This window comes from Mobula birostris, chromosome 14 (genome assembly GCF_030028105.1).
Source record: "Mobula birostris isolate sMobBir1 chromosome 14, sMobBir1.hap1, whole genome shotgun sequence".
In the NCBI taxonomy this organism is placed as follows: Eukaryota; Metazoa; Chordata; class Chondrichthyes; order Myliobatiformes; family Myliobatidae; genus Mobula; species Mobula birostris.
Window position 1 is genome coordinate 39,787,364 of NC_092383.1, and position 25,667 is coordinate 39,813,030.

Sequence of the window (25,667 nt, forward strand, 5' to 3'; positions counted from 1 at the left end):
CTATACTTCTCCAATCTGAACTCCCCAACCCCGCTATTTAATTTAAAGCTCTATCCACAACCCTAGTTATGTGATTGGCCAGGATCCAGGTCCCATCATGGTTCAGGTGGACCCTGTCCCAATGGAACAACTCCCTCCTTCCCCAACACTGGTGCCAGTTTCCCATGAATTCAAACCCACTTTTCCCACACCAATCCTTGAGCCACGCATTTAAATCCCTAATCTTCTTGACCCTGTGCCAATTTGCTTGTGGCTCAGGTCGTAATCCAGAGATTACCACATTTTTGGTTCTGCTTTTTAATTCAGTCCCTAACTGCTCAAATTCCCTCAGCAGAACTTCTTTCCTTGTTCTACCTACGTCATTGATACTCACTTGGACCACAACAACTATCAACTCCCACTGCAAATTCCTCTGTAGGTCAGATAAGATGTTCCAAGGCTGGGCACCAGGCAGGCAACACAGCCTTCGGGATACTCTATCCCAGCAACAGAGAACTTTGTCTATTCCCTTGACAATATTATCCCCAATTACCACTACATTTCCCTTATGTTCCCCCTCTTGAATGGCTCCATGAACCACGATGGCACAGTTACGTTGCTCATCCTTCCAACAGCCCCCATTCTCATCCACGCAGGGAGCAAGAATCTCAGAGCTGATGGACAAGCTCAAGGGCTGAGACTCCTCTAGCACTGTCACTTAGATCCCACTTCCTGACTCACTTGCAGTCACACCCTTTTGCCTCTGACTACAGTCCAAATTTGAGGCAGCTTTATTAAAACAGACGTGACATTTTTACATCACTTTCCAGCATTTATGTTCATTTCTGCCACCGATCAAAGTCATAATTGGGAAATTAAAAATTAGAACTGAGAGGGAAGTTAGCTTAAAAATCCAAATATGAATAAGAACCTAAGAAATAGGAGCAGGAGTAGGCCATTTGGCCCATCATTCAATAACATGCCCCGCCATTCAATAAGATCATGGCTGATCTGTCCGTAGACTCAGCTCCATCTACCTGCCTTTTCCCCATAATCCTTAATTCCCCTACAATGTAAAAATCTATCTAACTGTATCTTAAATATATTTAGTGAAAAAGCCTCAACTGCTATCCTGGGCAGAGAATTCCAGAGATTCACCACTCTCTGGGAAAAACAGTTTCTCCTCATCTCTGTCCTAAATCTTCTCCCCTGAATCTTGAGGCAATGTCCCCTAATTCCAGTCTCACCTACCAATGAAAACAACTTTCCTACTTCCCCCTTCAAAATTTTGTATGTTTCTATAAGATCCCCTCTCATTCTTCTGAACTTCAGAGAGTATAGTCCCAGGTGACTCAATCTCTCCTCATAGGTTAACCTCTTCATCCCTGGAATCAACCTGGTGAACCTCCTCTGCACTGCCTCCAAAGCCAGTATATCCTTCCTCAAGTACGGAGACCAGGACTGCACACAGTCCTTCAGGTGTGGCCTCACCGGTAACCTGTATAGTTGCAGCATGACCTCCCTGCTCTTGAATTCAATCCCTCTAGCAATGAAGGCATGGCACAGAATGAAGAGAACATTTATTTGCCTTCTGTATTAAGTGTGACAGTGATATGCTTGCCCAGAGCATTTTTTTAAAAACAATCTCCTGCAGATTTGAAGTCTTTTTGTTATTCTCAATAACCAGCTGGAGAGTGCAAAACAAATCACTTTGATGCACAATTTGGCTGTTTCCACCCACCTGATGCCGGCACATAATTTGAGCAACTTTCATTCAAACTCACCCTGTACTGTCCTTATTTCCCAGGTAACTGGTTTACACTGCAGTTTTTTTTCAATCAAATTTGTATCTTCTTGTCTTGCAACAGTTGTTGCCAGTGTGCATGTCTACTGTAATGCACTCCATGTAGAAAACCTAGCACTGTTTGCCACACTTGCTCTCCCTACTTCATATGAAATACTCATTTTCAAAAGTTTCCTCAAAACTCCTTTCCTTAACTCCTCCCTCAAAACGGTTTCAGGTATCTGGGACTCCCTGCAAACTGTGGTGGATATCTAAGTATTATTTGTTCCTTTTGTCAATCAAGGATACATTGGTCTGGTAGAATTTTACAGAAATAATATAAGAAATAAGTGCAGCAGTTGGCATTTGACCCTCTGAGCCTGCTCTGCCATTCATTAAGATCATGACTGATCTGGCCAAGGCCCACTTACCTTTTCCTCATAACCCTTAATTCCACTGCTGTGTGAAAACTTTCCTGCATCTTAAATATACTTGATGAGGTAAAATCTGTAGCTGCCCCTCAGTACAGAAAACTATGTGGGACCTGCCTAACTGTCTAAATAATTTGGCATGTTTTGGCTGCACTAGCACATTGATCAAAATGAAAAATGTCATTAGAAAGTCAAAATACTTGTTTTTTTGACATTTAATGTTTGCATTCAGCGCTCCTACATCATATACATAAAAGTTCAATACTAACTGCTGTGCTTGCCTCTCCAACCTCAGCATTCATGATTGTAATATTAATGTTCTTGCAAATCGCTAGTTAATATTCTGGGTAGATTGTTTGTTATCTCATCAAATAACACTTGGTATGTCTTGATGTCCATATATTCTACACCAGTGGGATTTCCCCATAAACTTGAACTGTCTGGAGATAAAGGGACTCAGACAACTCGTTAACAGACTTTATGCCAGAACAAGAAAAGTGATAATAAATTGTCGCTTTTTTTTTATGAGGTATTATATTCAGGAAGTATTTCAATCTCAGCAAGACTCAACATTTACACTCCAGGTCAGATATCTTACATCACCCAGCTTAGGAGAGACTCCACTGTTACCTTTTTCAATACTAATTTTCCTTTCATATCTCCCCCCCCGCAACTTTTTATTTGGAGAACAATTCTCTTTCCATTTTACAGGCAAGTAATCTGTTGTTAGGCCACCAAAGTATTTCTCACTGAGCATGTCAGAAAAGAGACCTAACAATGAACTATAAACTAAATTCTGCAGAGTAGTGTAATTCAAACACGAGACTACTAAAGTTGCATGTGTTAGCGAAGTATGATTGAGATATCTTCTTTGGAATATGTAGTTTGAGTAAATTACTTCAGAAAAAAATAAACTTATGTACGTACCTCCTGCTGAAGTACCTGCTGCAGGAGCTCCTGAAGTCTGTGTCACAGAGGCAGGCTGAGCAGTAGAGGGACCGGAAGTTGTATTTAGGATCTGGCCCGAGGTAGGTACATTAGCAACAGGTTGTGACCTAGTAGCAGAGGTTGTTGGCACCACTGTGGGTTCTGTGATCAAAGTATAAACAAATATCACACTTCCATTATGTCCTTAAATGTGAAGAATAGACACAAGGTTGAGAAAGTGGTCAAATTTCAATCTTAATAATAAGCAAACACATTCATAGAGCAGAAGTATACTGTATATGATCACTGCCAGCCAAAAGCTGGAATTGGGGCACAGTGCATGGCTTTCAGCAGTCAGTTGAGTAGTTAGACTATTTAAAAAGTAGAGGAAATAATGTGCAATAAATACTTTGTGTAAAACAAAGTAATTTCTCTCGAAAAATGCTGTGTGAGCTTACAAGGAAATCATATATCTACAACTGTTCGCAGCCACTGACTGCTGTTCTGTGGTCACCATGCTTGACTGACTGGGGAGTTAACCAATCACCTCCACCACAGCGGCCTGTGTCTTTGCCATCATATGCAGTCTTTTCAAAAACCAGATGAATAGATATGGCACCTTGTGGCAGTACTGTATTCCAATCAACCATCCAATAATTGTAGCAGAACATATTTTATGAAAAGTAAAAAATAAACGTAGAGTTAAAATCTATAATCAAAAACATACCAAAGAATTTTAATAACAGTTTGTACCTTCACATCATAATCAGAACAAGTATTCAAAATTGATATTAAGACACATATACAAAAACTACATTGTTCTATAGCTGATTTAAGCATTTGATCACACGCTGCCTATTGAACAACTGAAGTTTCATTAAATTCTCCACCTATAGCAGCAAAACACAAACGAGTACTGATCAGAGTACCACATTATAGGTGGAAAGCAGGGTTGCAGAGATAAAACAAAAAAGATCAAAATTCAAAATGTAAACTTCCTGCTCCTCAACCATACCGATGGAACTTGTGCAGTAATGTGGTTGCCACTGACAAACAATTTTGGTGAAATGTCCCTTTTGATTAATACCATGCAACAAGCTTAAAACTGTGTGTTAGTCACAAAGATTACTGCTGCAATGATATTTTACTTTGGTGAAATAGGTTAAAAAAGTTAATTTAATCAACACTGCATTTGGCACATTCTGATCAGACTCAAACAAGGAATTCTTCACAACAGTCTTCTGCTTTTAATCTTTAGCAATACCAGAAAACTAAACACCTGATAATACATCTGATTTGCATCCAGATTCTTTAACAGTTCCTGGTATCACCATTGCTTCCAGGTTGGGCAAGTGAGAGTAAAGTGGAGACAAATATCCTTCTCCAACAAAATGAACTCACTGGTTGATGATGGACAGCTTTGCTTTGATGTTTGATAATCAATTGCATAGTGACAAACAAAGAAGGTCAACTATTAAGGACAGAGAATAGTTCAGAGGCTGCTGAAATTTTCACTAATCTGACTTCATTGTTTAAAGTTTAAAGTAAATGTATTTTCAAAGTAAATGTATTATCAAAGTACATATGTGTCACCTTACACAACCCTAAATTCACTTTCTTGCAGGCATACACAATAAGCCCATAATAAAATCAATGAAAGTCTGCACCAACTGGCGCAAATAGCGTACAAAAGACAAACTTGTGCAAATACTAAAATAAAGAAATAATAAAAAATAAACAAGCAATAAATATCGAGAACGAGGTGAAGAGTCCTTGAAAGTGAGTCCACAGGTTGTGGGAACATTTCAGTGATGGGGCAAGTGAAGCTATCACCTTTGGTTCAAGAGCCTGATAGCTGAGGGGTAATAACTGTTACTGGACCAGGTGGTGCGAGTCCTGAAGTTCCTGAACCTTCTTCCTGATGGCAGCAACAAGAAGAGAGCATGTCCTGGGTGGTGGGGGTCCCTAATGATGGATGCTGCTTTTCTGCAACATTGCTTCGTGTAGATGTGCTCAGTGATGGGGAGTGTTTTATCCATGAAGGACTGGGACATATCCACTACTTTTTGTAGGATTTTCCATTCAAGGGTATTGGTGTTTCCATACCAGGCTGTGATGTAGCCAGTCAGTATACTGTCCACTGTACGTCTATAGAAGCCTGTCAAAGTTTTAGATATCAATCCAAACCATGGCAAATTCCTAAGGAAGTAAGGGCACTGCTGTGCTTTCATCATAATTGCACTTAACTGCTGCGCCCAGGACAGACCCTCTGAAAAAATAACACTTAGTGACTGATCCTCTCCACCTCTGATCCTCTGATGATGACTGACTCATGGATCCATGGTTCTCTCCTGAAGTCAATAATCAGCTCCTTGAACTTGCTGATATTGAGTGAGAGGTTGTTGTTGCATCACTCAGTCAGATTTCAATCTCCCTCCAATATGCTGATTCGTTGCCACCTTCGATTCTGCCTACGACAGTGGTGTCACCAGCAAGCTGGAATATGATATTGGAGCAGCGCTTAGCCACACAGTCATTAGTGTAAACTGAGTAGAGCAAAGGGCTAAGCACACAGCTTTGTGCTGCACCAGGCTGATGGAAAAATTGTGGAGATGTTACCAATCTGAACTGTGAGGAAATTGAGGATCCAATTGCCCAAGAAGGTATTGATAGTTGTAATTGATAAAGAGCATCTTTGCTGTCCAGGGTTGAGTGAAAAGCCAATGAGACAGCATCCACTGTAGATCTGTTCCTCCGGCAGGCAAACTGCAGTGGATCCAAGCCGCTTCTCAGCAAGAAGATAATATGTTTCCTCCCCAACCTCAAAACACTTCATCACTGAGGATGCAAGTGTCACTGGATTATAGTTATTGAGGCAGGTTACCATGTTCTTCTTAGGTATTGTTATAATTAAAGGCTGTTTGAAGAAGGTGGGTATCTCAGACAACTAAAGTGAGAGGTTAAAGATCTCAGTGAACGTTCCAGCTAGTTGGAGAACAGGCCTTTAGTACTTGACAGGTAACCCGTCTGGGGTGGATGCTTTTTGTGGGTTCAACCTCCAGAAGGTTGCTTGCATGTCAGCCTCAAAGATTGAAATCACAAGATCATTGGGAGCTGTGGGAGTTTGTAATCATTCCTCTATCTTTTGATAGTCAAAGGAAGCATAGAAGGCATTGAGTTCATCTGAAAATGAAGACTTGTTGTCACCTATGTCACTTGCTTTGAATTTACAAGAGGTGATATCATTCAAGCCCTGCTACAACTGTTGAGCATTGTTCATTGATTCAAGTTTAGTCTGAATTGCCATGTTGCCCATGAGCTAGCTTTCTGGAGATCATGCGTGGACCACCTGTAACTTTTTTGGTCGCCAGTCTTAAATACCTCTGGTAAGTCCCTCAGCAGATTGCTGATCTCATGGGTTAGCCAAGGTTTCTGATTGGGGAAGGCACTGAATGATTTTGTGGGGACACACTCATCTACAACTGTTTTAATAATGTCTTGACAATCATGGTGCATTTATTCAGATCCACAGATGAGTCCTTCAACACAGCCCAATCTACCGACTGAAAGCAATCCCATAGCTGATCCTCTGCCTCCCGTGACCAACTCTTTGATGTCCTAATCTCTTTGGAGGTTTACTCTTTAGTCTCTGCCTCTATGCAGACAGGAGAAGGACAGCCAAGTGCTCAGATTTACTGCAATGCAGTCTGGGCATGGAGTGGTGGTATTTCTTACCTCAGTATAACAGTGGCCAAGTGTGTTGCAATCTCTGGTGCTACAAGTTATACAGTGGTGTTAGAAAATCTGTGAACTCTGCAGAATTTTCTTTATTGCTGCATAAATATGACCTAAAATGTGATCAAGATCTTCATACAACTTCTGAAGCTAAATAAAGGGAACCCAGTTAAATAAATAACACAATAAACATTGTGCTTGTTTGTTTATTTATTGAGAAAAATGATACATTATATGTATTTGTTGGAAAAAGTATGTGAACCTTTGCTTTAGTAACAAGTGTGACCCCCTTGTTCAGCAATAACTTCGACCAAACATTTCTGGTAACTGTAGCTTAGTCCTGCACATCAGCTTGGAGGAATTTTAGGCCATTCCTTCTTACAAAACTGCTTCAACTCTGAAATGTTGATGGGCATCCTTGCATGAACTGCTTGCTTCAGGTCTTTCCACACATTTTAAGGTCAGGACTTTGACTCTGCCATTTCAAAACACAAATTTTCTTTTTTGCAAACTATTCTATTGTTGACTTACTCTTGTCTTTCCAATCATTGTCTTGATGCATTATCCAACTTCTATTTAGCTTCAGGTGATGGACTGCTACCTGACATTCTCCTGCAAAATGTCTTCTGAATTCATTGTTCCCTCAGCTGTCCAGGCCCTGAGGCAGCAAAGCTCCTTCCATCATGCTTCACAGTTGATATGAGGTTTTGGTGTTGGTGCGCATTGCTCCTTTTCCTCCAAACATAGCAATGTGCATTTTTGCCAAAAAGTTCAACTTTTGTCTCATCTGTCCACAGAACATTGTCCCAGAAGCACTGCAGAACATCCAGGTGGTATTTTGGAGAACCGTGGCTTCCTTCCATGAACACCATTCTTGTTCAGTGTTTTTCTTGTAGAGATTTCTGCAGGTCTTTTGCTGTTAGCCTTGGGTTCTTTTGTAAACCTCCCTGGGCATTGCACGTTGTGCTCTTGGTGTGATCTTTGCAGAATGCCCATTCCTAGGGAGAGTAGCAACAGGACTGAATTTCCTCCATTTGCATACAATTTCTCTTACTGTGGACTGATTAACACTTAGGTCTTTAGAAATGCTTTTGTAGCCTTTTTCAGCCTGATGCATCTCTACAATTCTTCTTCTATGGTGCTCTGAAAGTTGTTTTAATCGAGGCATGGTGAACATAAACAGATCTTTCTTGAGAAAAGCAGGCTCTATCAGTAACCTGACTTTGTGCCTTTTTTTTATTATACGGCAGGGCACCCCTACAACCTGCACCTCCAATCTCATTTCATTGATTGGTACACCTGACTCCAAATATCTTTTGTACAAGGCATTAACCCAGAGGTTCACATACTTTTTCCAACAAATACATGTAACATTGGATCATTTTTCTCAATAAACAAATGAACAGTAATAATGTTTTTGTGTTATTTATTTAATTGTGTTTTCTTTATCTAGCTTTAGAATTTACATGAAGATCTGATCACATTTTTGGTCATACTTATGCAGAAATAGAGAAAATTCTACAGGGTTCATAAACTTTCTAGTACCACTCTATGCTCATGGTAATTGGATAGGGTTTTCTTCAAAAAAAAGCCTGGTTAAAGTCCCTGAGCATGACATGAAATGTGTTGGGATGGACTAATTCCTGCTTGGAGCTAGCATCAAGCAATATCTCAAGCACTTGATAATAGTCAGTCACAGGTGGGATGCAAACTGCGGTTAGGAATGTGGAGAAGATCTCACTAAGTAAATAGAATGTATGGCATTTGACTGTTAGGTGTTTAAGGTTGGGGGAACACGAATTTGACAAAACTGCCGCATTGGAGCACCACCAAGTTTATTATGAAACATAAGCCTCCACCTTTTGCCTGTTCCAAAGCAGCAGTTCAGTCTATTCTATGAATCAAGAAGCTGTCGGGTCTGATTGCTGTATTTAGTTTGCTGGGAATAAGCCAGCACAAGTTCAAGCATAGAACACAACAATCTCTCATTTCCCTCCGATACAGCAATCTTGCCCTCAGGTCCTCAATTTTGTTCTCCAGCAACCGCAAATTTTCTAACAAGATGCTGGGTCGAGGGGGCCTGGCTTGGTGACACCACCTCCTGTCTTGCTTCTGGTCATGGCATTGAACCTTTATCTGTTTAAAGGTGCCATACGTTGAGAGTTAAGTCTGCTAAGTCCTTCCTATGATTGTGAAGTATATAGATCATTAAGTTGATTTAAAAGTACACTACTGAAAGGGGAATGCCATACTCTTTTCAGGAACTATTCCATGTGTGAAAAGAGAACCAGATTTTAATTGATAAAGCACTGGGGAAATATTAAATTTATTAAGTTAAAACTCTATGTAGACTAAACAAAATAAAATATAAATCCATCCTGCTTTTTTGATTTGTGAAAAAGATGCTTGTTCCCCAAAGGATTTATTCCTTGCTTCTCTGATAAATCTGAGGTCAATCATTAGGCTTTAAGAATTCTTACCAAATGAAATGAAGATGCAAGGCTCACAGAATGTAAATAATTCACCATTCTCTGTTGTCACAGAACTAATAAGGAAAACTCTTATACTATAAAAACAATCCGACATCACTCAAATTCAAACAGCCTGAAGAATTACAACTTCAATACTCTATGAAACTGCACAACAGTCAAATGTGAAAACACACTCTAGAACTTTCATAAACTTTGCATCGCATCACAAAGCTTAAAGTCAATGTTTTGTTGAATAACATTCTGGATTAGTATTCTGACCAATCTAGTAAATTTAGCAAAATGACTTGGATAAAGTTTTATAAGTTTACGCCTGTCTGAGATTATTATGTAACTAAAAGTTATACTTTATGTTTTCCTTCCAAACCCAACCATACCATGCTGAAGAAATAAAGACTGCATTAGCATTTTAAAGTTAGTTGACAAACGAAAATTGATTTAATACAAGTAATCCTTCAAATTTCCATATTTACAACAATAATCCATACTTAACCTGTAGTGATGTTAAAAGCACTGAGGATATCTTTTAAAGTGTTGAGGTTTCTCTCAAACAAATGGAATAATGTTAACTTTAATATAGAATGTTATCTTATTTAAATAATAAATTATATTTCAGATTTCCTCATTTTCAAAATAGAGGTTCATAAAAATAAATTGCAATATATTTACTTAATTTGTAGTTACATATTGCCTTTTCACACACTCAGGGAACAACATTCATTAAACAGTGACTTTCTCAAATAACTGCCACATTTATGCACAGGAAAGTCTCACAGCAAAATGGATATGCTGTATTTTTGAATGGAATTGAAGAATAATGGCCGAAACATTAGAAACTATTGTTCAACCACTTTCACATTTATCATACATGTTATTGGACAAGTCATGGCTTGAGGTTAACATCCAAAAAAGCAGTACCTTTTCATTTGAAAATATTGTGTCCATAGTGATTGGAGCAGCAACTGTAATTATTTACTAAAATTTAGTTATGAAGTAAGAACCTACAACTTCCAACTCCGTCTAACTGATACTAGTTTATAGGTAATGCATTACCTATTTAGCTTTACTATTAATCCACTGTGTGTGGATTAATAAAATAAATATGATAATACTTCAGGATGCCTCATCAAGTGTAGATTTAGAACAACTTGAAGCTTGAATTAACAAGTTCAGAGCAAATTCCATACTATGTGCTACTGAGGGAAACGGGTCAAAAACATCCAAAGTTACAAAGCAGATCTGTTAAGTATATCATTTATAGCCTAGACTCTTAAAATTGATTTCCTTGCCCCGAAGGTAAAAATTAAGATAGGTAGATGATTAAAATAACTCCTTTTTGAGGATGAATCTAATTGCTCTCAGTAACCATGCAAAAATGGATTTAAAAAGTTATGAGTCCTTGGTTCAGATTACAATCTTCAGGAAACAGCTAAACATTATAGTCATATTTAACTTACAAATTGTAAAATGAAAACTTGATACTGAGTGACAAGTGAAACCAATTCAAGGTTGGGAACACTGACAATGACAACTAATTTAAAAGTCAACTTATCTTTTCATCTATTTGCAAAGAAATTCATGAAATCAATTAATGGTTTTGCATCACAAATTTACTATGAATTCTGTTCTTTCCCCAACTGCAGAATCAAAACATACTTACCATCTTCATCCACAGTAAGATCTACCACTTCTGCAGTGCTTTGTCTCAATGGCTGGATAACTGTAGATATTCTGTTTCGGCTCCATTGCTCCTGAGGTCTGTTCTGGGAGCTTGAGCTTTGGCCCCAGTGTACCCTTGAGTGACCCACAAGTGTGGTGTAAGACCTAGAATCATAACTGAAATATTAATTCATCTCTACTGCAATACAGGTTGCTTTGTTAAAAGTCTGTATCATGATTTCCGTAACCTGAAGCTGCTGCATCTGCCTATATGCCAAGGAATCAGAGTTGGAAAAAAAATTAACGTTGTTTATTTACAAATTTTCCACAAATTGCTTGAGTGAATTTTATTCTGAACCTCGTTTCTGAGTAGTGATATGCAAATTCTGTATGGGAAAATTTCTATTACCCAAATGGCCACAATTCAGGTGTCACCCGTATTTGGAAAAGGAAAACTGATCACAGTCAATTGGAACTGCCTATCTGGAATTGCTGAGAAAACTACGATAATTTTGATATATTCTAATACCGTTTACTGGGTGAGGAACACTTTTTGTCTAAGTGTAAATCACATACAATTATTGCTTGTTAAAATCTCTTGAATACAGGTTTTTCCCGTTACCTGAAGGTAGAGCTTTCCTCTGAAACGGTTTGTAAGCCGGAATGTCGTAAAGTGAAGAAGCAATTACTATTTATTAATATGGGAAAAATTTTTGAGCATTCCCAGACCCAAAAAAAACCTACAAAATCATGCCAAATAACACATAAAACCTAAAATAACAGTAACATATGGTAAAAGCAGGAATGATATGATAAATACACAGCTTATATAAAGTAGAAATATTCTTCTGCACTGTCTAGCACAGCAAAAATCTTACGGCAGCACTCTCGGCAGAAGCGCTCTCAGCAGAAACACTCTCTCCAGTAACCTTTAAGCTATGAAGCTGCCAAATCATACCAAGTAACACAAAAATACACAGCCTATATAAAGTAGAAATAATGTATGTACAGTAGCCAAACTCACTATTGCCGTATTTATTGTTGATGGTTCAAAGCCTTTAAAATCGTTCACTGCTTCGGGACACAGTTTCCTGCAAAGACCATTTCTCATCAAGACTGTTAGCCTATCGAGAGTATCTCCAATGTTGGCGATTGCCAATTTTGTATTGTATTCTTTCCAGATCTGTCGCAAAGACACTTCGGAGTTGCCCTCTCTGTCAATGGTACTTACAATAAAACGCATCACATTTTGTGTATAATAAGCCTTATTTGTGGCTATTAGGCCTTGGTCGCACGGCTGCAGCAATGATGTCGTATTCGGCAGTAAGAACGCAACATGAATGTTACCGCCATACTCGGTAATGGCAGGTGGATGAGCAGCACAATTATCGACAATCACAAGACACCTATTATCGAGGTTATTTTCTCTACAGTATTTTTCAACGAAAGGACTAACGTATGCACTCATGTACTCAGAAAAAAGCACTTGGGTATTCCAACCACTTGGATGTGAATGGAACACAATGGGAAGTGTTTTCTTATCAAAGCCTTTAAGTGCCCTCAGATTTTCTGAATGGTACACTAGTAGAGGCTAGAGGACAGAATCACCAGTGGCATTAATAATAGGCATTAGGGTAAACCTGTCCTTCAATGCCTTGTGTCCCTCATCCTGCTTTTCTTTTATCGAAATAAATGTCTTGCTTGGCAATTTTTTCCAATAAATTGCAGTTTCGTCACAATTAAACACTTGCTTATACGAATAACCACTTTCTGTAAGTATTTTCTTCAGTTCTGCTTTGAACATTTCGGCAGCTTCAGTATCAGCCAAAGCACTCTCTCTGGTAAACGTTAAACTGTGAAGCTGCCCTTGCCTCAGAAACCAAATCAAACCACCCATGACTACCTTTAAATTCCACTTTCGCAACACTTTCATCACCATCGTCCAGCGCTTTCTGTTTCAGCTTATTAAAAAGACTGACTGATTTCTCCTTAAGTATAAGAAAACTTAACGGAACACCACACTTTGTACACCCATCAATCCACTCAAGTAATAGACTTTCCATTTTATCCATTATTGGATGCTGACTAAGAGAGACCACTTTGCTACGAGTAGAACCAACAGTAACATCGGCAGCTTTCAAAATTCTTTCTCTCTGCGTACATATAATGCGAATGGTGGATGCAGGCAAGTTCAACGCGCAGACAATGTCCTTACTTCGTTCACCACGATTGAAACGCTTAATTATGTCTAGTTTTATGCTAAGTGTAACACCCTTACGAGCTCTTTTGGGCTTTTCTGATACCTTAGAACTCATCTTGCTAACGAATGCAAAAAATAAATCAAGATAAAGCACGTGTTTAAGCAATGGCAGCTAGAATGCAGTTCCGGGTAGGAGCTCGGCTGTTTGGGCACGCGCTGCCTTTTTTCATAACAGTGAAAACACCTTCTGTTAGCGAAAACAGGTAATGAATATAGGTCTTTCGTAACAGCGAGGTGTCGTAAAGCGAATGTTTGGAAAACGGGGGCCACCTGTAATATGCGAGGTTCAATCCATGCACAACAGGCAAATAATCCCACAGATTTTATTTAACTGATGAACCTTACTGAACTCGAATCCCAAAATGGTGCCAAGTTTTTGTCATACAACACCTTCTGAATTATTAGTACTAATGACAAACCAAAAAATGAACATATTAGGCTAAATGAAGAAGTGTGTTGTAATCATTATGGATTTCCGGATGTGAAAAGTGCAATCACAACAAATCCATGAATTTTCAACATTTAAGATGAATGTATGTATTGAAAATAAGTATTTTATTGACCAAGTTCATGTTTTACTTGGAGTGCAAAATCATCCGAGTATGTCAAAAATACCTTGCTTCTCTCAAACACGAGAACATCTGCAGATGCTGGAAATTCAAGCAACACACACAAAATGCTGGTGGAATGCAGCAGGCCAGGCAGCATCTATAGGAAGAAGTACAATCAACTTTTCGAGTCGAGACCCTTAGTCAGGACTAACGGAAAAAGGAGATAGTAAGAGATGTGAAAGTGGGAGGGGGAGAGGAGACCCAAAACGATAGGAGAAGATAGGAGGGGGAGGGATGAAGCCAAGAGCTGGGAAGTTGATTGGCAAAAGGGATACAAGGCTGGAGAAGGGGGAGTATCATGGGATGGAAGGCCTAGGAAGAAAGAAAGGGGAAGGGGAGCACCAGAGGAAGATAGAGAACAGGCAGGGAGTTATTGTGAGAGGGAAAGAGAAAAAAAAAATAAATTAGGAATGGGGTAAGAAGGGGAGGAGGAGCGTTAACAGAAGTTAGAGAAATCTGTGTTCATGCTATCAGGTTGGAGGCTACCCAGACAGAATATAAGGTGTTGTTCCTCCAACCTAAGTGTGGCTTCATCTCCACAGTAGAGTAGGCCATGGATTGACATATTGGAATGCAAATGGGATGTGGAATTAAAATATGTGGCCACTGGGAGATCCTGCTTCTTCTGGCGGACAGAACGTAGGTGTTTATCGAAGCGGTCTCCCAATCTGTGTCAGGACTCACCAATATATAGAAGGCCACACCGGGACCATTCGACCGCCCCCCCCCCCCCCCCCATCTCTTCCCACCGATCTCCCTCCCAGCACTTATCCTTGTAAGTGGAACAAGTGCTACACCTGCCTTTACACTTCCTCCCTCACCACCATTCAGGGCCCCAGATAGTCCCTCCAGGTGAGGTGACACTTCATCTGTGAGTCTGCTGGTGTGATGCACTGTATCCGGTGCTCCTGGTGCAGCCTTTTATACATTGGTGAGACCCGTTGCAGATTGGGAGACCACTTCGCTGAACAACTACGCTCTGTCCGTCAGAGGAAGCAGGATCTCCCAGAGGCCACACATTTTAATTCCATGTCCCATTCCCATTCTGATATGTCAATCCATGGCCTCCTCTACTGTCAAGATGAAGCCACACTCAGGTTGGAGGAACAACACCTTATATTCCGTCTGGGTAGCCTCCAACCTGATGGCATGAACACTGACTTCTCTAACTTCCGTTAATGCCCCTCCTCCTCTTCTTACCCCATCCCTAATTTATTATTATTCATTATTATTATTTTTCTCTTTCCCTCTCACAATAACTCTTTGCCTGTTCTCCATCTTCCTCTGGTGCTCCCCTCCCCCTTTCTTTCTCCAAGGCCTTCCGTCCCATGATACTCCCCCCTCTCCAGCCTTGTATCCCTTTTGCCAATCAACTACCCAGCTCTTAGCTTTATCCCTCCCCCTCCTGTCTTCTCCTATCATTTTGGGTCTCCCCTTCCCCCTGCCACTTTCAAATCTCTTACTATCTCTTTGATCTGTTAGTCCTGACGAAGGGTCTCGACCCAAAACGTTGACTGTATTTCTTCCTATAGATGCTGCCTGGCCTTGGTGCAAATGAGATTTAACCTAGGATGATAATAGGACTTAGCTTCAGACCTAGGCCTACTCAGTTTTACTTTTAAAGTAAAAAAGAAGTTGACAACTGGCTCCATTTTGCGGAAGTATGTTCATCCCAGCATTTTAAAAAGAAAAATTGAAATCTAAATTATGTGTAAGAAATGCTTAATCTGGACCAGAGAAATCAAAAGGTAAGATGTAAGTTGAACTCATAAGCACCCCCTATAGGTTTTTCCTTCCGTTATGCTACATTTAAGCCACTTCCCATGGCTACCCATTTAGCACCAAACTGGTAGCATTCTTCTGCTCACTCTCATTACTTTTAACCTGTGCCACAGTGTTTTCTCTATTCACCACACTTTCTCTGTAGCTGTTATACTTTATTCTGTATTTGTTATTGCTTTCTATTGTACTATCTCAATGTACAATGCAATGAATGAATCTGTATCAAGGCAAACTTTTCACTGTGACAATTCAAATTCGCTGTTTGCCCCTTTGGATGACTCTAGTTAATTGCTCCTCCTCTGCTTTCCATTTTGAAATATCCAGGAAAGAAAATTTAAATTATGGCAGAAATATATTTTTTCTGAGTTCTTATTTACAACTTTATTGTATCAAACTTAAATTTGCTATATTGTTTATGCAAGAATGGTTTCCCTTCTTCATAAGCTTACCATAATTATGAACTATTTCCCTTCACATTCTCTTCTTCCTTGCAGTGATAATAACACAATGTGTTCAACAATTTTACAGGCAAGGTAATTTTAATTACTGGCTCTGACACAAATGCAATCAATAGTGTTCTTAACATATACAGTACAGTAAGATACAAACATTGCACAAGTTGGAGAAAGTGAAAATTTTCATCTCCTTTAGAATTCCATCATTCATTCTGGCACGGATATTTCAGTAACAATTACTAAAGCCAAATCTAATTATATACTCCAAAACCAAAATCTAAGTTGAGAATTTTATGGCACAGCAAACTAGCCAACCCTTACAGTTTAAGCTGGTTTCCATAAAAACAATCCCATTTCACCAATTTTCCCATAGGCCTGCAAGCTATTATCTTCTAGGTGTCTAATTCCCTTCAGAAGTACTGAATAAAAGTATGTTTCTACAGTACAAAATGACCATGAGCAGCACACAAAATTCTATAAAGCCTTAAAAGTTTAATTTACAAAAACATACTACATAAGCTTGGTATTATCTCACTGGTTTCAGATTAATTGAGGACTTTCAAATTTAGCTGTTTAAAGAGATAATGGCTGCACAGAAACTACTACTAGCGTGGAAATGACTGATCAAGCAGCACATTCTTTACTTACATCCAAATGATTTACAACTTCAAATATCTTTACACAAATCTAGACCTTGTTCTAAGATTGTAATTCATGCTTTATACTTTATTGTTGCCAAACAATTGATACTAGAACGTACAATCATCACAGCGATATTTGATTCTGCACTTCCTGCTCCCTGGATTACAAATCGATAGTAAGTATTAAAAATTTAAATTACAAATCATAAATAGAAAATAGAAAAATGGAAAGTAAGGTAGTGCAAAAAAACCGAGAGGCAGGTCCGGATATTTGCAGGGTACGGCCCAGATCGGGGTCAGGATCTGTTCAGCAGTCTTATCACAGTTGGAAAGAAGCTGTTCCCAAATCTGGCCGCATGAGTCTTCAAGTTCCTGAGCCTTCTCCCGGAGGGAAGAGGGATGAAAAGTGTGTTGGCTAGGTGGGTCGAGTCCTTGATTATCCTGGCAGCACTCGACAGCGTGCGGTGTAAAGTGAGTCCAAGGACGGAAGATTAGTTTGTGTGATGTGCTGCGCCGTGTTCACGATCTTCTGCAGCTTCTTCCGGTCTTGGACAGGACAACTTCCCTACCAGGTTGTGATGCACCCTAGAAGAATGCTTTCTACGGTGTATCTATAAAAATTAGTGAGAGTATTAGGGGACAGACCAAATTTCTTTAGTTTTCTCAGGAAGTAAAGGCGCTGGTGGGCCTTCTTGGCAGTGGACTCTGCTTGGTTGGACCAAGTCAGGTCACTTGTGATATTGACCCTGAGGAACTTAAAGCTTTTGACCTGTTCCACTTGCACACCACCGATGTAAATTGGGTCATGCGGTCCGCTACTCCTTCTGAAGTCAACAACCAATTCTTTCGTCTCGAGGAATAGGTTACTGTCTTCGCACCATGCCACCAGGTTCTTAATTTCCTCTCTGTACTCAAACTCATCATTACCCGAGATACGGCCTACAATTGTTGTGTCATCAGCAAACTTATAAATTGAGTTCAATGGAAACTTGACTACACAATCATGGGTGTACAGTGAGTACAGCAGGGGGCTGAGTACACAGCCTTGTGGGGCACCAGTGCTCAGAGTGATTGTAGAGGAGAGCTTGTCCCCTATTTTTACAGCCTGGGTCCTGTCTATGAGGAAGTTGAAGATCCAGCTGTAGATCTGAGTGCTAAGGCCCAGGTTCCAGAGGTTAGGAATCAGTTTATTTGGAATGATGGTATTAAAGGCAGAGCTGTAGTCAATGAAAAGGAGCATCATATGCATCTTTATTCTCCAGGTGTTCTAAGGAGGAATGTAGGGCCAGAGAGATATATGCTCAAGTTAATATTTCAGGCAGATGCATAATTATCTTTCAATCAATATAATGTGAAATGGAGGGAAAGCACTAATTAACTTTAACCTAAATGAAAAGAAGAAAGGCTTCAAAAGTTAAGTCTACTGCACATTTGTTTAAATTGCTGAAAGTTGGAACCTTCATATATTCATTCACTAAGAATATAATGCCCAACAATATAATGCTTCCCCAAATCTGAAGAACAATTTCTACCCAAGTTATATTTAAAGTCCTTGAATGGTATGTAAAAATAAACTTTACAAGAATATATTTGCACATAATTTATCAAGTCACAGGTGATCAAATAAAGTCAGGATTTCTGAAAGCCAGTTATGTTTCCGGAAAAACATAATAAGAACTGAATGAACAGATTTTAAAATAGATTTGTAGAAATGAGAGTTTATTTTCATAAGTACTGCTGTGGAACTAATCACAATATCTACAAAATTCGTTTTGAAGTGAGTAGATTAAACATATGGTGTTATTTGAAGATACTGCAAGATTAAAAGTTGTAAAGAAACAAGTCAGAGAATATACATGTTAAGAACTCTATTAATTCAGATATAGGGAAAATAAATAAATAATTTAAGTATTTTTATCTTCAAATGGTCCCAGGCATGCACATCCTGCAATGGACATAATAAAGGGGAAGCCCTAGTGCTGAAGACCAGCTCCTCTCCAGATTACAATGGTTTGGGCTGTACAACTTTTGGCCAACCCAAACCATTGTAATCTGGAGAGGACCATTTTATGGAAGATTCAGTAGTATCCAGAGAACTAAATGAGTGCACATCTGTAACAGATGCTCCTAAAATATTGAAGCCACATTTCCAACTTGACAACAGAAAATCCAATGCAGAAATTACTGTTTCAAAATACAAAGCATCAGTGAAGTTGGTTTGAGCCTGTCTGTACACTTTGCTTTCATAATTCACTTAAACTGAAATTGTAAGGATTCTAATTCTCAATTTCGTCCCTCTTTTCAGTTTTACTCAAAGGTCTCCAACAAGGCCATATGGGAGACTTGTCTAAAGATTAGGGCCCATTTGATTCAGGAAGATTGGCAAATTGGATCCAACACTGGCTTGGCAACAGAAGACAGAGGAGGAGGGCAGAGAATTGTCTTCGTGATAGGATATCAACAGGAATTAATGTTGGGACCTTGGTGTTTGTAATATGTGACTGATTGGACCTAGATGTCGGTAGCACAATCAATAAGTTTGCAAATGATGAGAACATTGGTGGAGTTGTTGACTGTGGAGAGATGGTAATCTTAGGTTATAGGATTATATTAATGTATTAACGAAACGGGCTGTGAAATAGCAGATGGAATTAATGCATTTTAGGAGTACAATTAAGGCTAGTACTGGCCTACTTAGTTGGAACACTGAATACAAGAACATCCCAATTTTATAAAACATTGTTTAGATCTCAGCTGAAGTACTGAGTTCTAGTCACCACACTATAGGCAAAATGTGGAAGCACTGGATAAGCTGCAGGATAGATCCACCAAGATGTTGCCTGTAATTGTGCAGTTGAATTCAGAGGAGAGATTAGAGCAGCTGGGTCTGTTTTCTCTTGAGCGTAGGAGGTTAAGAGTTGACATGATTGAGGGGATAGATAGGCTACATGTTAGAAATCAAAATCTAGTCTTCATTCCAATAAGCTACTTCTAATGTTTAAAACAACTTGCATAAAATATTCAAAAGAATGGGAGAATGGGTACTTCTCACCACAATATATACAAGTTCACACTTCTTAAAGCACATAACAAGACAGCACGATACATCTTTCAGAAGACAACAGAGACTGCAGATGCTGTAAGAACTCATTGGGTCAATTAGCACCTGTGGAACCAAAATGTGCAAGTCAACATTTCAGGCCAAGACTCATGAAGAGGAGGAAAGATTGCCAGTATGGAATATTATGAGCTGGGGAGAGAGAGGTGATGGGATGTGGAACCAGAGAGAAAAGATGACAATGAATAGATGGAACAAGTTTGTTTTGGGGGGGGGGGGAGAGGGAAGAAAATTATGGGAAAGGTGAACATAGGGAGAAGAAAACTAGGTTCACAATTGTGTGTGTGCATGTGCAGGCATCAGGGGTATGGGTTACCACAAATAGGAAATTTTAACGTTCATAGGCTTCTCCGGGCTTTGTGTCTATGGACTCATATTCATTCTCAATGCTGTTACTTGCTTTTATTGTTTGCATGATTTCTGATTCCCCCCCCCCCATACACTGGGTATTTGCTGGTCTTTTTTAAAAAAAAATGGTTTCTTTGGAGTTTCTTGTTTTGTGGCTGCCTATAAGGAGACGAATCTTAAGGTTACATAATTTATACATACTTTGATAATAAATGTACATTGAACTTTAATTGAAATGTAATATACCCAAGCAGAAAGTGAGATTTTTTTTCCTTCCAATTTGTGTTTAGCCTCTCCACATCAAAACATGTTGATGTGGGAGAATTAACTGGATGTGCAACTACAGGTGCTCTACAAAATAACCTCTTAATTTTCACTTGGTTCCACCAATGTAGAAGAGGCTATATATTCTGAGCACTGAGTGCAGTAGATCAGGTTGGAGGAGAAGGTTCTCTGCTTCAGCTGGAAGGGCTGGCTAGGTCCCCAGATGGTGACAGAGCAGCTGATGGGACAGATATTACACCTCTTATGGTTGCAGTGAAATGTTCCAGAAGATGGGGAGGGAGTGGGATAACAGCAGAGGGACAAGCAGACCATGCAGTTATGGAGAGTGGTCTCTGCGAAGAGTAGGAAGATCAAGGGGAGGGTGGATAAGAGAAAATATGACTGGTGGTGGGATCACATTGGAGCTGGGTGTTGGGATGTGTGGGCAAGTGGGGGTAAAAGGTGGCAACAACTATTGCTGTTCTGTCGTGAGAAAGGTGGAAGTTAAGAGCAGACATGGGCAATGTGGTGAGAGAGCTCCATCAATTATGGCAGAGGAAAAGCCAAGACCATCTTTCAACTCATTTTCAAACCCTTATATAAAAGAAACTTCCCTGTTTTATGCTCATTTGGTTGAGGAAGGTTGAGGTGGGATAGGAGTGGAGCTTTCTTTCACTTCACATTGAGTTAACATCTAACGGATTTCCTGGAATCAGGTTATTCAAATAGCCAGTTGCCAATAGACCAAGTACATTAAGCCCAGAACAACTAAGGTACTATTAACCAAATAATCACATGTTGCAACATTCTATGTTCAACTACAAGCTTCTACTTATTTCAAAAACACATTCATCATACAGTGAAATTCTAACTATTCATAAGTTCCCATGGTCCAGCATCTACTCAGCAGTTAATGTTTGTTGCACCTACCTTTCTGATCACTAGGGCACCAGTGTCTATGTTCCATTTAAACAGCTGGTTCACTTGACAATTTGTTATAATACTATGAACTTAAAAAAAAACAAATTAGTTAATGAGCTGGGGTATTAGTTTCAAATTAACATCCTATATTTCAGAAAACTTGCCATTCCAGCACCTAAGTCCTAAGTGTAACAAAATGCTGGATGAATTCAGAGGGTCAGGCAGCATCTGTGGAGGGAAAGGGACAGTCAACACTTCTGGTCGAGACCCTTCACCAAGAATTCAAAATGTGGGCAGTCCAATTCCCTCCAGGGATGCCAGCTGACCTGCTGTGAATTAGGGAGGCAATTCAAATGTGCTATTTGTTACCCCAGATTCCAACATCTGCAGTATTGGTCTCCAAATCCCAAGTGTGCTGGATTCTAGGAGCTTTACTATATAGGGCATATTCTCTGTAACTATGCATCCAAGAATATTTTTAACTAATCTTGTACTTCAATTATTAACTGAAAATTAAGAAGGCAGATTCTTGACTTTCAGCATGGGTAGACATGAGCATTAACATGAGAGAAAATACTGTTGAATGAAATATAAGAATACTTAACAGGCTAAAGTCTAAAATCATAATGAACAACAATAGTAAATTGACTGGGTATGATCCTTTGCATTAGATGTTTTAACAACTGCAATATTCATACACCGTATAACCTCCACTATAAGATAACAATATTTTTCCTCTATGAACTTTCAACCTTTCAGTATTACACATTAACATGAACCATTCAACAAATCCTGTCTTTAGCACTGGAATGTCCTTAATACTCTGTGAAAGATAATGTTTTGAAGGTACTAAAAATCCTAATACCTCATCAGACAGCTTTTGCTGAGAAGCAGTGAGGAATTCAACTCTGAAGCACAGCATCTTTCACTGTCTTCATTAGATCAAAGTTCAAAGCAAATTTATCAAAGTACATTTATGTCACCATATACAAACCTGAGATTTATTTTCCTGCAGGCGTATTTAATAAATCCATAACAGAATAATCAGAACAGAATCAATGACAAACTGCACTAACTTGGGGGGGGGGGGGGAAGAGAGGAGAGAAGAGAGAGGGGGGAGAGAGAAAGAAAGAGAGAGAGAGAGAAAGAGAAAGAGAAAGAAGAAATAAATAGCAAGACCATGAGATGAAGAGTCATTGAAAGTGAGTCCAAAGGTTGTGGGAACATTTTAATGATGGGGCCAAATGAAGTTGCCCCTTGGGTTCAAGAGCTTGATGGTTGAGGGGCAGTAACTTTCTGAACCTAGTGGTGAGAGTCCTGAGGTGCCTGAGCCTTCTTCCTGAACGCAGCAGCAAGAAGAGAACATGACCTAGGAGGTGGGGGTCGTTAATGATGGACGCTACATTCCTGAGACAATGCACTGTGCAGATGTGCTCAGTGGTGGGGAGGAATATCCCTTCAAGGGCATTGGTCTTTCAATACCAGGCTGTGATGCAGCCAGTCACTATATTCTCCACCACACATCTATAGAAGTTTGTCAAAGTTTTAGATGTCATGCCGAATCTTCACAAACTCCTAAGGAAATAGAGGTGCTGCTGCTTCGTAAATGCAGTTATGTGCTAGGCCCAGGACAGGTCCTCCAAGATAACACTGAGGAATTTAAAGTTACTGACCCTCTCCACCTCTGATAAGGACTGGCTCATGGACTTCTTGTTTCCTCCTCCTGAAGTCAATAATCAGCTTCTTGGTCTTGCTGACATTGAGTAAGCGGTTGTTATTGTGGCACCACTCAGCCAGATTTTCAATCTCTCTCCTATATGCTGACTCATCAACACCTTTGATTCGGACAGTGTTGTCATCAGCAAACTTGAATATGGCATTGGAGCTGTACTTAGCCACACAGTCATAAATGCGAGTAGAGCAGGGTGTAAAGCATACAGCCTTGTAGTGCAGCTGTACAGTGTGGAGGCGATGTTGTCAATCCAAACTGACTGGGGTCTGCAAGTGAAGAAAGCAAGGACCCAATTACACAAGGAGGTATTGAGGCCAAGGTCTTGAAGTTTATTGGATAGTTTTGAAGGAATGAAGAAACTGAATGCTGAACTGTAGCCAATAAAGAGCATCCTAATGTTTGATCTTTGCTGTTAAGATGTTCCAGAGATGAGTGAAGAGCCAATGAGATGGCACCTACTGAGGGCATGTTGCACCGGTAAGCAAATTAGAGTGGATCCAAGCCACTTCTCAGGCAGGAGGTGATATGTTTCAACTCAAACCTTTCAAAACACTTCATCACTGAGCAACAGTCATTCAGGTAGGTTACCATGTTCTTCTTAGGCACTGATATAAGTGAAGTCAGACTCTCAAAGCGAGAGGTTAAAGATTTAGTGACTATTTCAGCCAGTTGATCAGCACTGGTCTTCAATACTTGGCCAGGTATCCAGTCTGGGCTGGATGCTTTTCATGGTTTTAACCCACTGAAGGTTGCTCGCACATCAGTCGCAGAGACTGAAATCATAGGTTCATCGGGGGCTGTGGGAGTTTGTGATGATTTCCCCATGTTTTGACAAAGTGAGCATAGAAGCCATTGAGCTCATCTGGAAGCAAAGCCTTGTTGTTGCCTATGTCACTCGATTATACTTTATAAGAGGCGATAGCATTCAAGCCCTGCCACAACTTTTGACATCCTTCGATAATTCAAGTTAAAGCAGAGGTTGATACGTGGAGGAAGTGAAGACCCTTTCTTTGAAAAAGGAGGATACCTCCTGCGTTCTAGAATGAATAGCATCCTAACAGCAGATGCGGCAGAGACGGAGGAATTGAGAGAAGGGTTTGGCAATTTTACAAGTAACAGGGTAGGACGAGGTATGGTCCAGGTAGCCGTGAGAGTCTATGGGTTTACAGTAGACATTGGTAGATAAGCTGTCTCTGGAGATAGAGACAATGAGATAGAGAAAGGGGAGGGAGGTGTCAGAAATGGATCAGGTAAATCTGAGGGCAGGGTGCAAGTTGGATGCAAAGTGGATAAAGTCAATTGAGTTCAGTATGAGTGCAGGAAGCAGCATCAATGCAGTTGTCGATGTAGCATAGGAAAAGTGCAGGATGGTCACCAGTGTAGGCTTGGAACATAGACTATTCCACATAGCTGACAAACAGGCAGGCATAGCTGGGATCCATGTGAGCGCCTGTGGCTAACTCTTTTGTTTGAAGGAAGTCAGAGGAGCCAAATGAGAAATTATTTAGAGTAAGGACATTCCGTTAGGAGGAAAGTGGTGGTGGAGGGGAACTAGTTAGGTCTGGTGTCCAGAAAAAAAGCAGAGCTTTGAGGCCTTCCTGGTGGGGGTGGAGGTGTACAGGGACTGGACATCCATAACAAAACTAAGATGATGGGGGCCAGGGAACTGAAAATCATTGAAAAGATCCAGAGCGTGTGAAGTGTTATGGATGAAGGTAGGAAGGGACTGAACTAGGGCAGATAAAACAGTGGGGCAGGAACAAGCTGAAACAACATTTCTACCTGGACAAGCGGGTTTGCGCATCTTGGGTAGGAGGTAGAAATGGGAGGCGCGGGGTGCGGGGACTATGAGGTTAGTAGCTGTGGATGGGAGATCCCCAGAGTCAATAAAGTTGCTGATGGCCTGGCATTCCTTAGTGGGGTCCTGTTCGAGGGGCAAGTAAGAGAAAGTGCCTGAGAGTTGGCGCTGGCCCTCAGCAGTGTCGAGGTCTAGACCACTACAGCACCTCCCTTATCTGCGGGTTTGATGGTGAGGTTAGGATTGGTGCAGAGGGAGTAGAGAGCCAAGTGTTCAGAAGGAGTGAGGAATAGGAGAAAGGAGTGTTGAAGTCTAGACGGTTAATGCCCTGTCAACAGTTGGCAATGAAAAGGTCGTTTTTGGGCAAGGTATGGGCAGTGGACAGAATCCTTTCCTCATACAAAAAACAGAGACCAACTGTGGTGATCAGATGCTTTTGCCAAGACCCAGAAATATCACAGAATGGGAAAGGATGATAAGAACATTTCTTGCTAATAGTGAAACTATACATTTCTTTTATAAATTGCACAACTTTAAATCCTTGCAAACTAAAACAGAGCTGTATCCAAAGGGACATAAAGGTGGATTTGACTCCAAAACAAGTGTCTTAAGTACAGCATTTAAAATAGCCTATTATTTCAAAACATAAATAGAGTGGGTGCACAACGAATGAATAAAACTCAAGCCTCCAGTTTCTGTGTATGTCTCCAAAATGCACCTTTGAGCAAAATACA

The 25,667-nt window shown here is 40.0% G+C and overlaps 1 protein-coding gene across 2 annotated transcripts in view; it reads right to left on the minus strand.

Annotated features, from left to right (window-relative positions):
• The window catches only part of rnf111 (ring finger protein 111), a 156,126-nt gene that overhangs the window by 30,500 nt on the left and 99,959 nt on the right, over nucleotides 1-25,667 (minus strand). For both annotated transcript variants that reach the window (XM_072278424.1, XM_072278423.1), the window contains exons 4-5: nucleotides 11,005-11,168; nucleotides 3,121-3,282 (exon numbers count right to left, since the gene is read on the minus strand). In XM_072278424.1, coding sequence (XP_072134525.1) covers nucleotides 3,121-3,282; nucleotides 11,005-11,168 — 326 coding nt within the window. The remainder of the gene's footprint in view (nucleotides 1-3,120; nucleotides 3,283-11,004; nucleotides 11,169-25,667) is intronic.